The sequence below is a fragment of the Oryx dammah genome, unplaced genomic scaffold (genome assembly GCF_014754425.2).
Source record: "Oryx dammah isolate SB20612 unplaced genomic scaffold, SCBI_Odam_1.1 HiC_scaffold_24, whole genome shotgun sequence".
In the NCBI taxonomy this organism is placed as follows: domain Eukaryota; kingdom Metazoa; phylum Chordata; class Mammalia; order Artiodactyla; family Bovidae; genus Oryx; species Oryx dammah.
In genome coordinates, this window is record NW_024070208.1 from 23483267 (window position 1) to 23495649 (window position 12383).

Genomic DNA, 12383 nt, shown 5'->3' on the forward strand with positions numbered 1-12383 from the left:
TAACAATGAACTGGATATATATTTTGGTGATGGGCTTTCTGTCTTCTTGCTTGCGCTAAGTCACTTCAGTCGTGTCTGACTCTTCGCGACCCCAGACTCCTCTGTCCATTAGGTTCTCAAGGCAAGAACACTGGAGTGAGTCGCCATGCCCTCCTCCAGGGGACTTCCCAACCCAGGGATCAAATCCGTGTCTCTTACGTCTCCTGCATTAGCAGGCAGGTTCTTTACCGCTAGTGCCACCTGGTCTTATACATTATTAAATATACTTTCTTTCCTTGTGTGGTTCAGGTAATGTGCCTTGTACGTATATAATCATTCTAAATCTAGATAAGTGTTTACCCGTTATATCTTTGGACAGGTGTTAGTCTCATAAAATCTTATAAAAATTCTAAAATCTACAAAGTAAATATAAACACATCTTTCTATTTTCATTACAAAGTTGCTAACAACAAGAATAGTCTTAGAACAACCCTCTAAAAAGCAATCAAATTAATACAAATTGGAAGAGTCTATTTGAATGGTAACACACTGATTTGCTCAGTCATGTCAGACTCTGCAATTCCAGTCTATAGCACCCAGGCTCCTCTATCTGTGGAATTTCCCAGGCAAGAGTACTGAAGTGGATTGCTATTTCCTACTCCAAGGGATCTACCTGACCCAGGGATGGAACCTGTGTCTCTTGTGTCTCCCGCATTGGCAGATGGATTCTTTACCACTGTGCCACCTGGGAGGCCCCTATTTGAATGGTGGCTGGTGATAATAATAATGTGGATTCAGAAAATTTAGAAAGCACATCCTTCTCTAAGATGCTAACATGCTTCATGAACTGTCTTCCGCATACAAAACAGGTTGTTCAGAGGAAAAGTGGGGCTGGTGGAACACAGTTGAAAAGCCTGTTTCAAATTTAATTCACCGAAGTTCAGCTCTTTCTTTGGCATCTTAGCTTATATTTTCAAAATATAATAGTCCTACTAATGAAGGTCACTACAGTGGGAGATATGGCAAGAAGGGAGCTGTTCTCTTAGGAAACAGAGTCCCTGTATTTTTGCCTTTCCTTTATTTCCTTTTCCTTCTCTTTCCTTGGACTCTATTTTTTAATTTAATTATTTTTGGCAGCGCTATGTGGCACATGGGATCTTAGTTCCTGGACCAGGGATCAAACCCACACCCCCTGCATTGGAAGCATGGAGTCTCAATCACTAGACCACCAGGGAAGTCCTCCCTGGCCTCTAATTTGATGCTCTACTTACAAAGTTATCAGTGACAGCCATTTCTCAAGAAGTAAGACTTGGAGTGCCCTTTGATTATAAAGAAAGAAAAGTGAACCATACCTTGTGTAAACTCAGTCACACTGTGGTTGCCTTGGCCCAGGTTGAGGAGATATCCATGTCGAGGGGCCTCCGTCACAATAAACCGGAGAGAAACGTGTAAACTGTCTCTGTCCTCTGCTTTCAATACTTTACTTGTGATCATGAACCCCAAGTGGCCTGTGGCCAGAGTGCGAAGTGTAGAGGCCCCTTTGTTCACTACAATTTGGGGGACTCTGTTGTCAACAGCTAAAATCCGGATCTTCATTACTTGGGGTCTTCTTGTTTCAAATACTGTATCAGGAAAAACATAGAACTCTGTATGGGAACCATCAGTCACTGTGAAGGAGAAGCTGTCTTCACTTGACTCGGTACCATCATGTTTGTAGCTGATTAAGTTTTCATTCAAGTCCTGCTTGGTAAAAATCATGGCGGGTCTGGTATTGTTGAATAGGAGTTGACCATGAACAGGCACCTGGGTGACAGTGAATTTCAAGAGTTTGTCTGGAGTATCCCTGTCTTCCACAGTGAGTTCAAAGGGAGTAATCAGCTTCTTTTCACCTTCGCTGACAACCAGGTTATGGATGGTGACCACTGGCTTTTTGTTGTCCACATCGCTGATGGAGATACGGAATGTCCGGAAGACAGGGTTACGTCCATCAGTGACTTGAAACTCAAAACTGTCCATCTTTACCTCATCATCAGCTGTGTGGATATAGTAGATTTTATTGCCAGCCAGTTGGAGCTGAGTGAAAGATGTGATAGACACTCGAGGTTGGTCTGTGCTTTCTAAGTGGCCTCTCATGGGAGCCCTGGTGATGGTAAAAACTAAGTTTTCATCAGGACTGTTCAAGTCACTAGTGCTCAGTAGATCTGTCGTGAGGGTGACCTTACCACCTTCCTTCAAGGACACTCCTTTACTTATCACATCGGGGAAGACAATGTCAGGGCTTCCAATAGACACATAAAAGTAGCGATCTATGAGGGCATTGATTCCATCAGTCACGTCAAATTTAATTAGATCCCGAATGCCCTCTTGCCCAAAATGGACATACTGAATCAAATTTCTGTCTACTTCATACTGGGTAAAATTCATGCCCAATGTGATATTTTCAAAGACACCCATTGGTGTTTGTCTTTGTAATAAACCATGTCCCGGCCCATAACGAATAATGTAAACCAAGAATTTGTCTTCAGAATCTAAATCAGTTGCCATTAATACTCTGTTGTTGATAATTTTGGTTTCCCCGATTTCTATTTCCAGTCCATTATTGATGGCCATCCTAGGGGTCTCGTCATCAACAGGAATAACGATAATGAGGACCATCTTTTCCACAGAGTGCTTACCATCTGTGAGCTTAATTACGAAACTGTCTTCCTGAGTCTCAGAGTCATCGTGCTCATAAATGATGCTGGAGCTCTCTATGATCTGGTCCAAGGTGAAGCTTTCCACCAAAACCGTGCCATTTATCAGCTGGTTCATGATGTGACCGTGGGTGGGAACCTTGGTAATAGTGAAAGTTAAGTCACCTGGGGGAACATCAGCATCAGCGGCATTGAGGATGGGTGTATCAACCACCAGACTCATGCCTTCCATCACCATAAATTCCCTGATGAATATTTCTGGCTGTTCATCGTTGGTGGGAATGATTACAATGGGGAAAAAATGTCTCTCTGAAAAGTTAATGCCATCAGAACAGCGAAATATAAATCTGTCTTCCACCGGTTCTACTCCTTTATGGACACTCTGGACGTAGTTTATATGACCTTGCCTGAGATCTTTTAGAGTGAAAGCACTTATAGCAATTCCTGCTCTCGATTTTTCAGAGCCAGGGGCTGGAGAGATGTTCTCCACGTAACCCGAGGTAGGCTGAATGATGATGGTGCACAAGATGTCGTCATTGAGAGAATCGATGTCTTCAGCACTTATGTGCATTGAGGTTATAACGCTTTTATCGCCTTCCAGAACAATAAACTGTTCACCTACAGAAATTTCTGGGGCCTGGCTGTCAACAGGGAGGATGGTCACCCACACGGTAACTCCTTGGATAGTGTTACCGCCTATTCTCCATTCTTGAGACATATCCGACAGACTCAGGTTGAAAGAGTCTTCTTTGGGCAACAGACCTATCTCCCCACTTGTGTGAGAGTAGACGACGGAGCCCTCCAAGATGTCTCTTTGGGTAAACTGCTCTGCTGGAACTCCATTGACCAGGATTTCTCCATATAGGGGTGCATCTTCCAAGAGGAAAGTCAACATCAAATCATCAGCGTTCCCATTGGTCCCCGTGATAACACTGGCAGTGATTTCAGTAGCCCCATTTTCTAAAACGTCTAGATAGGACCCCAGAGTGCCTGCAGGAAGGCTCAGCACGGGCAGCTCACCGTCCATGGGCCGGACATTCACTCTGAGAGTGATGGGTACCACGTGGTGTCCATCACTGACCTCCAAGGAGCAGCTATCGGTCAGAGACTCAGCCTCATTATGGGCATAGGAAATCCGACCCTGTTTTATGTCCTCCAAGTGGAAAATCCCACCAACATGCAGTACCTGTCCAGACAGCTTCATGTGGCCATGTTTGGGCACCTGTATGAGAGTGAAGGTGATGTGGGCCACATCAGTGTCCACATCATTCACACCCAACTCAGTCTCACTCAGGATGTGATGGCCCTTCTCCTGAACGGTGAAGCCAGTGTTGAGGATTTCGGGTGGCTGGTTGTCCACTGGCTGCAAGTAAAAGGTGAAGGTGCCTGGAGCCACGTTCCCAGCTTGATCCTCCACCTGGAATTGAAACTGGGCCACTCGGGCAGCCACTCCCAGCTCCTGATCTGGAGGCCTATAAGCAATTTTATGGTGGTTGACCTGAGCTTGTGTAAAATGGGCCACCACCACCGAAGGATCGTCGGTCAGGACCAAGGTGCCCAACGGGGCTGGTGAGTGGTTTTCATCTGTGTCCATCGGGGGCTGGGTCACCGTGTAACGGAGTTCTCGGTCATCCGTGTCCAGGTCCGTGTAGCGTAGCCACTTCTTCCTCAGTGGTGTGAGCTGGGATTCCTGTACCACCATCCGAAGGGGACAGCCGCTGCCTAGCTCAGGAGGGAGGCGGTCCACGGGATGAATGCGTATCACGAACCTCTGTAGCCCAGACTTATTAGGGGGGTCATGGTTATCCTGGACACGAAATGTGAACTGGTCAATCACTGGCCCAGGACTGTGGGGCCCAGAGTGCCTGTAGAAAAGTCTCCCCTCGGTTATGTCTTGCTGCCGCCACTCTGTCACTGTTTTCTCATAGAATACTCCCTGTTTTCTCCAAGGGCTCCCGAGAAGCATCTCCTCCCCCTGGGGAGGATGGGTCTGGCGGAGAAGCAGATGCCCTGCAGTGGAGGAGGGTGACTCAAGCACAAAAAGCAGCAAAGAGTCCTCTGAGTCCATGTCAGTTGCACTCAGAGCTTGGGGCAGGATGGGCACAGTTTCGCCCTCTGCCAGCGTCAGCCCCGTGTTGGCATTGAGGACTGGTGGCTGGTCATCCACAGGCACTAAGGTGATGGGGAACAGAAACTGCACCTGGTGCCTGCGTCCTCCGTCCACCATTCGGAGCACGAGGTTGTCACTTAGTGAGCCGTCTTTGTCATCATGATGGTAGACCACTCGGCCGGCTGCTAGCTCAGCTACAGTAAAGGTCTTAGGGGCAGAGTTGCCATTGGAGGCACCCAGAAGGACAAGGTGACCATGCCGGAGCCCAGCCACCACCTCCAGCTGTACCGCCTCTAAGTCGTCTTCATCACTGATGACCAAGTTTTGTGGTCCACTGCCTGCAGGGCCAGTGAGGGGCCGAGACTGGCCCTCGTAGAGAATGAGACCAGTGTTCCGGGTGACCACTGGAGCCAATGTATTCATGGGCTTCACCACTACCATGAAGGAAAAAGGATCAGAGGCAGCACCTTCTGGGTCTACTACTTCCAGCTCGAGTTCAAAGAGACGCTCCTGGTCAGAGTCTTCAGAGGGGGGCTGATAGGCAATCTTCAGGAGGTGCAAATCCCTCTGAGTGAAGGAAGAGAGGGGCAGACTGCGGTCGTCAGTGCTCACCAGGAAGCCCTGGCCGGGCTGGAATGGAGAGGTGAGATTGAAGATCAGCAAGTCTGGGGCACACTCAGCATCCTCGGCTGCCAGCATGTCTGGGGTCAGGGCGGTCAGGACAAACTGGTCCACCTCCATCATCATCATGGCCACAAAGCTGGGCTTCGGGGCAGTGTTCTCAGCCCCTCCTCGGATTCTCACCAGCACTTGGAAGTGCTCGCGCTTCAAAGCCGGGCTGCCCACAGGAGACCCTCGCGATCGCAGCTCCACCATCATGGGCACCCAGTCCCTGTTTGGAGAACGACTGGGGGCAGTGTGGCGGTAGCGCACGCCCAGCTCCTGGAATGCTTTGCAGTCCATCAGGAGGGGGTCCTGGGTGTCCCCCTGGCTGGCCGGGCCCGGGACCTGCGGGTAGTGAAGAAGTTCCCCGTAGCGAGGCAGCGCGCCCAGACCAGACAGGATGCCCACGCGACACTCCTCGGTCTCAGGCTGGTAGGCGAATTCCAGGCTCCGCGCGTCCAGGGCATTGCTGGTCCCCAGCAGCTCCTCCACGACCAGGGGCAGGTTTCGCGTCACAACCTCCAGCTGGGTGAAGACCACCTCCACCTCCAGCACCAAGGGGAGCACGGCCGCCCCTCCCGGCGCGTCGTAGCGCAGCTGCAGCCGGACTCGATCCCGCGACGGGCTGCGCGCGCCCAGGTGCGAGTAGCGCACCTCTCCCGCGCCGAAGTCGCAGGGGAAGCGCTTGGGACTCAGGCGGCCGGGCCGCTGGGCCAGCGCGTCGTTGTCTAGCACGGTCACTGCGCACCGATCCCCCGGTTGCACCTGCAGCGCTAGGTCCTGCAACGGATCCAGCCAGACCTCACGGCCGAAGGGCACCCGGAGCCCGCGGTTCGCCAGCACTATGGCTTCTTCGGCGGGGACCCCTGCAACCCCCGCGAGATCCGGGGACAGCAAGGCCCGGCCGGGGTCAGGCGGCTGTGCCCGGACGCGGCTTACCAGTGACAGGAGAAGCAGCAGCACCGGCCCGGGCGGCGTCGGAGGCGTCGGTGGAGACTCGGCGGGGTTTCCTGCGGGGCGCGTGCGCTCGGTTACCCCGGGGGTCCCGGTGGTTCGCATGGTCCGGCCGTGACGGCTCAGCCCGGTCCCCTGGAGAGCGCACTCGGTCCCAGCCCCGGGCAGGAGGTGAAAGCGTCCTCCGGGAAGTGCCGGGAACTCCGCACGGCGCCCGCGGGGTTTCGCTGTAGCCGAGGCTGGACCTGGAGGATGCGAAAGCGGCCCGGCGCGGTCCAGGCTGGAGCTACGCGGGGAGGCTACACCATCCCGGCCGGCCCAGCCCCACGGCTCGCGGCGCAGACGCGCGGAGAACTGAGTCTCCTCCACTCCTCCTTTCCAGGTCCCGGGACCCTGAGCTTTGAGGGAAATCCCACCCCTCGCACCCCCTTACTCAGTCCTCCCAGGAGGCCAATCGTGAGTCCGGGGAGGAGGCCCCGAGACCAGGGTTGGGTAGCGACTCCTGCCAATCAGGTGCTGGGGGCCGAGGCGGGGAAACCGCGCGCAGGGGAGGAGATAGAAGGCGCAACAGGTTGTCCTGGAAGTGAAGGGGCTCCCTTCTTTCGGGGCTGCTAGGGTTGAGACTTCAACCTCCTGCGATCCACGGGAACCCCCATTTTACCTCCCATTCCCCAAATCCAATGGGAACCCCCTCAGGGAATGTTTATTTCTCTCTGAAACTTGCAAACCCAAGAGGCAAGTTAGAAGCAACGTGGCTGGAGTTTGAATCAAAACCCAGGGCAGTAAAGGGAGAAACTCGGGCGCAAATTTGCATAAGAAGGAGAGCTGGAATTAAAAGCAAAACTAGAGGAGACGGAGCCTCCCCTCGCCCCCTGCTGTCTCCTTGTAAATTATGACGGGTACAGTTCTCGGGACTGGTGAGAGTTCAACAAGCCCTCGCTTTGCAACCAAATTTTATAGCGAAAGGAGAAAGAGGCTTTTGGAAAGGGTGAGAAATGCAGTCAGATCGAAATCGCGAGGGTCGCCCCAAAGAGTAAGTTCTGGGGAGTGTAGCCCCAGGCTCTTCCAAAGCCCGCTGTTGGGGCAGCTGTCATTAAAGACGTTCCTGTTCTCTTCGCAGTAATTAGACCAAGTACGAACTAAACCCGCCTGTCAGCATCACAGTTCTTGGCATGCCAAGAGAACTGATAAATATCCGGAGGGCGAGCTAAAATAAGTTAGCTCCCTTCAGGCAGCCGGTTTTGAAGCCTAACTCGAGCTCTGCCTGCCCTCTTGTGTTTGTCAGGTTTCAGAAGTGCGGAGATTCCCGTCCAGAAAGGTTCTAATTGCTCATCTCCTCCTTGAACCCTCACAATTAAGACGCTACCGTTTTCATATTTGTTCTTTAAGCAGTCTTGCTTTTCCTGAGCAAAATGTTTTATTTTAGGTCACATTCTTTTCTCTCCAATAATACAGATCAGATAATTGGAATATCAATTTGAAATAATGGTCATTCTGCCCTTTTCCTGCTCAAGGGTATTTTAGATTTGGGGGTGGGGGTGGGGAGGGAGTGTAAGACAGTGTTAAGTCCTTTTTTTACATTTTGGTCCAAATGGAAGATGTAAGATACATTGTTGTTGTTCAGTCGCTAAGTCCTGTCCGACTCTTTGAGACCCCATGGACTGTAGCCCCGCCAGGCTTCTCTGCCCATGGAATTTTCCAGGCAAGAATACTGGAGTGAGTTGCCATTTCCTTCTCCAGGGGATCTTTCTGACCCAGAGATCAAACCAGCGTCTCCAGTTTGGCAGGTGGATTCTTTACCACTGAGCCACCAGGGAAGCCTTTAAGATGCATATGGGGTTACATTTCGGTGAGACGCATTTATCCCTTTAACCGTTTGGTGCTTTTATCCGGAGCTCCTCCAGTTTAGGGTTTTGATCCCTACCTGCAGCATTGAGAGCTATTTTCCAGGACCCAGCACCACCTCTACACAAGTATTGTTGAGTGATGTCAGAGTCCGCTCCAGGAAGCCCACTGGGCAGCCTCTGCGCCTGGGAGTGGAGAGGGAGAGAGTTTAAGTGAGCCTCTTATCCAAACAAATAACATTTAGTTAGCTCAATATATTTCAGCCTATTGTACTTTGAACTCCTGTGTACAACTCATACATGCATTTTACAATTTAGTACAAAATGGACATCCAGGAACACAGAAGGGATGTGACTAATCTTTTAAACATGAGAAAATCCCCATCCAACTCTTCATCAATTTCTGATCTGTTTTGGTATTATTTTATAATTTAGTATCCTTGTTTATTATTACGTACAGAATTCAAAAGAAAAATTTGATGATGTTCTATTCACAAATAAAACGAACTGGAAGACGCCAAATGAAAAGGGACATCATTTTCAGAGTATGGTTCTTTATGTGTTGTATTTCAAATCCTGGTTATGGGTCTTGATTGAAAAATGTCAGGCATCGTGACTGTGGCTTCATTCTGACCAGTGAGACCACCAGCCTGACCCCTGGTGCTTCCCAATGGCTGGAGGGCTTTCCTTTCTTCCTTTTAAAGTCCAACTCTGTTTGACTTGCAAGCAATGATAAGATCAGCATTTGAGGTATGACAGTCTGCCCGAAGGGCAGAGTTCAATATTTTGTTTCATGGTAAGAAGAATAGAGGTCCACATTTATTTTCAAGTAGCCTAAGGAAATCAGTAAATTATAATTTTTTTGACTTTTTAATTTAGCTTGCCTTGATTGAGGTGAAGAAGTGACTCTTAGAAATTATTTTTGGTAAATATCTTAGGTACTTAGGTTTTTTAAATTACATAGAAAGTAACACATACGTTTAGTTACTTAAATGTATTTTGCATTGATGGTCATTGATAAAATAGTGAAATATTAAATTCTCATCTGAAAGCAAAGATTATTGATGGTAATGATCCCTCATTAGGATAAATACCTCAGTGTTAAAATATTTCTATACTTAAATTGGCAAAGAAATATTTTATGACCAATACTTGCAAATCTTAAGAGAGAAAATAAGTTGACAAACATGTAGTTTTTTTAAAATACCAAGCTTAAGTCTTCAGTTCTTGCCTTTCAAAGCTTTTGAACACCTGCTGTATATATTCTGGGGAAAATAAAATAAAATTTTATAATAAAATTTTAAATTTATTTACTCTATGGAACACACACCAAAATGTCTCCTCAAACCAACTTAAAGCTAAGTTTATTGACTGTTAAAACTCAAAGGATCTCTGACCTAAGGTTAAACACCCAAGAACTTGTGTTGTAAAATAAGAGATGCAGGCAAGATATTCAGGTAGGTTTGGGGCTCTTAAGTGGTCACATTTTGATTGTTTCAGAGTGGTTTCTCAGTTTATTTCACCTCTTATGTTCTGCTACTGGCTCAAAAGACTACTAGAAGAGATTGCCCGATAGGCATCTTAAAAGTACTTACAGCCAAGTGATTAAAAGTTTTAGGTAAAACATCTGCAATAGTTCTCAATAGAATTTTATTTGATAGTTTCAGAACCACAGCTCAATATAAATCCAAACCTAACTAATTTCAGAGTGGTGCTGAAAGGGTAAACAGCCTTGTGCTGGTTGACCAAAAGCTGGATTTCAGCCTTGGCTCTGACATCCACTAAGTGACTTGCAGCGGTCCCCCTTTGTTTAGCAACCAGTCTCCTCAAATATAAACCAAGGCCCTCAGTCTTTGTGGACAAATTCCTCTTTGGTAATATTTTGATTTTTGCTGTTTGGTGCCTTAAACCAAATTTATGGGTGACCTTCCAGCTCCTTCCTTATGTTCTATGCTCAGAAGCAATAGTTATCATTCTTGCTGGAAAGACTGAATCCGCTAATAAAATATGAGTACCTCCTAGTAGAAAATTAGAAATCAAAGCTCATGTCCTTTGCCAATGAATCAATTGTTTCTTTTTAGATAATGTGAAACAAATTTTGCACTCATTGACATGGGTAGCTTACATACATCATTAAGTAACTATATTTTTTAATCAAAGAGAAAATAAAAACTAAAACCTAGCAATACAAAACTAAATTAAAATTCACTAGGAGGATAGACATCTATTATAAGGTGATACACATAGTGTCATATATACCCAATCTTTCAGATAAAGCTATGCTCCAATAGGGGTCTACTCTGTGGAAAAAAGAACACTGAACTAGAAGCCAGAAACCCTTGTTTTTTTGAAGCTGGCTTTTCCACTTGCTTTGAGCTCTGGACAAGTCACTGTCTCCATCTCTAAAAAAAAGTGATTGGAGAGGAGAGAAGGAAGATGAAAATATTGCCTAGACTTTCCTCATGATGCTATTGGAAAGGTGAAATATTAAAATATGCACGTGTTTATATGTATGTATATATGCAAAGCTGAAATAAAGGTAAATGGTCATTGCTTTCAAATACATTCCTATATCTAGAAATATGTAGATATAGATTGATCAATAGAGATAATATTCCAAATTTTTACTAAGTAAAGATGACAAACTCTTAGTTTCTCTTTGGTTCTCCTTATCTCATTTGCTGAACTAACTTGTTAGTATCTTATATCCTGACCCAGGAATCGAACTGGGGTCTCCTGCATTGCAGGCAGATTCATTACCAACTGAGCTATCAGGGAATCCCCCCAAAATATTTGGGTCGGTATGAAAGTCACTCAGTCATGTCTGACTCTTTGCAACCCCATGGACTATACAGTCCATGGAATTTTCCAGGCCAGAATACTGGAGTGGGTAGCCGTTCCCTTCTCCAGGGGATCTTCCCAATCCAGGGATCAAACCCAGGTCTCCTGCGTTACAGGTGGATTCTTTACCAGCTGAGACACCAGGGAAGCCCTATTAGTGAAAGGGAAGCATTTGACTGTGATCATAAATAATAAATCCTAACCATGTCTATTAATTGCTCTATTAGTTTTCCTCTCTTGCTTGGATTTCCAGTCTTTCTGATTGCTTCCTCTTTGATTAAAATCCTGCTTAATTTTTCCTATTTTATAGAAAACCAATGTCTCTCAGTAACAGCAGCCCCTCAAGCTATGCACACATTTCTCTCTTCCTGAATTTTTTGAATCATTTGTATCTACTGTTTCAACTTTCTCACCAAACAGATTTATAAACCTGCTACAAAGTGACCTTCACACCTCAAGTCATCTTGACCGTACACCTCAAGTCATCTTGACCGTGACTCACCTCATTCTCTACAGCTGTGAAGTTGTAGAGACTCTCTCTCCACAATGCCATTCACAACTGTCCTCTCTTCCCACTCTTGTCTGTCATCATCCTAGTTCCGTTCATCACTTATTTTTCTTTTTTTTAACTTTCTTCAAATCCCAGTTTCCTGGCTGTTGTATCTGCCATTCTATGCATTGCTCCAGAAAAAAATGAAAGTTCTTTGATCGTAAGCATTTTGCTAAAATCTCTTCTAGGCTTCCAATTGCCTGTCAAGTAAGACACACTGTCTTCATCTCTGTATTTTATGCTAAACTCCACATTGTTTGTGTTTCCCTGATGGCTCAGATGGTAAAAAAAAATCTGCCTACAATGCAGGAGACCCAGGTTTGATTGGGTTGGGAAGATCCCCTGGAGAAGGGAATGGCAACCCAATCCAGGATTCTTGCCTGGAGAATTCCATGGACAGAGGAGCCTGGTGAGCTGCCGTCCATGGGATCATAAAGAGTCAGACACGACTGAGCAAGTAACACTGAGCCACTCTGTTCAGGGACTGGACTTTCCAGCACTGGGTGTGAGACAGCAGCTCTGCAAACACCACCTCTGCTTCTTTAAGATTCCAGATGTCACGGCAGCGACTGACCAAATGAATTCTCTCTCTGTCACTGTAAATTCACACATGCAGACAGGAAGGGATTACCCCAGCTTAAGTCACAGGCCCACATTCTAGCTGCCAAGGGCACAGGGAACCTGTGCGTCTGGCGTTTTTGTCCTCCTGGTGTTGAGTGGCTCTCTTCACACTGTGGGAATTTCTCACT

The 12383-nt window shown here is 47.2% G+C and overlaps 1 protein-coding gene across 1 annotated transcript in view; it reads right to left on the reverse strand.

Moving 5' to 3' along the window:
• The window catches only part of FREM2 (FRAS1 related extracellular matrix 2), a 168143-nt gene extending 156506 nt beyond the window's left edge, over positions 1 to 11637 (reverse strand). The window contains exons 1-3 of the mRNA XM_040266717.1: positions 11587 to 11637; positions 8324 to 8429; positions 1332 to 6797 (exon numbers count right to left, since the gene is read on the reverse strand). Of these exons, the coding sequence (XP_040122651.1) occupies positions 1332 to 6797; positions 8324 to 8429; positions 11587 to 11637 (5623 nt within the window). The remainder of the gene's footprint in view (positions 1 to 1331; positions 6798 to 8323; positions 8430 to 11586) is intronic.
• Positions 11638 to 12383: the final 746 nt, after the last annotated feature.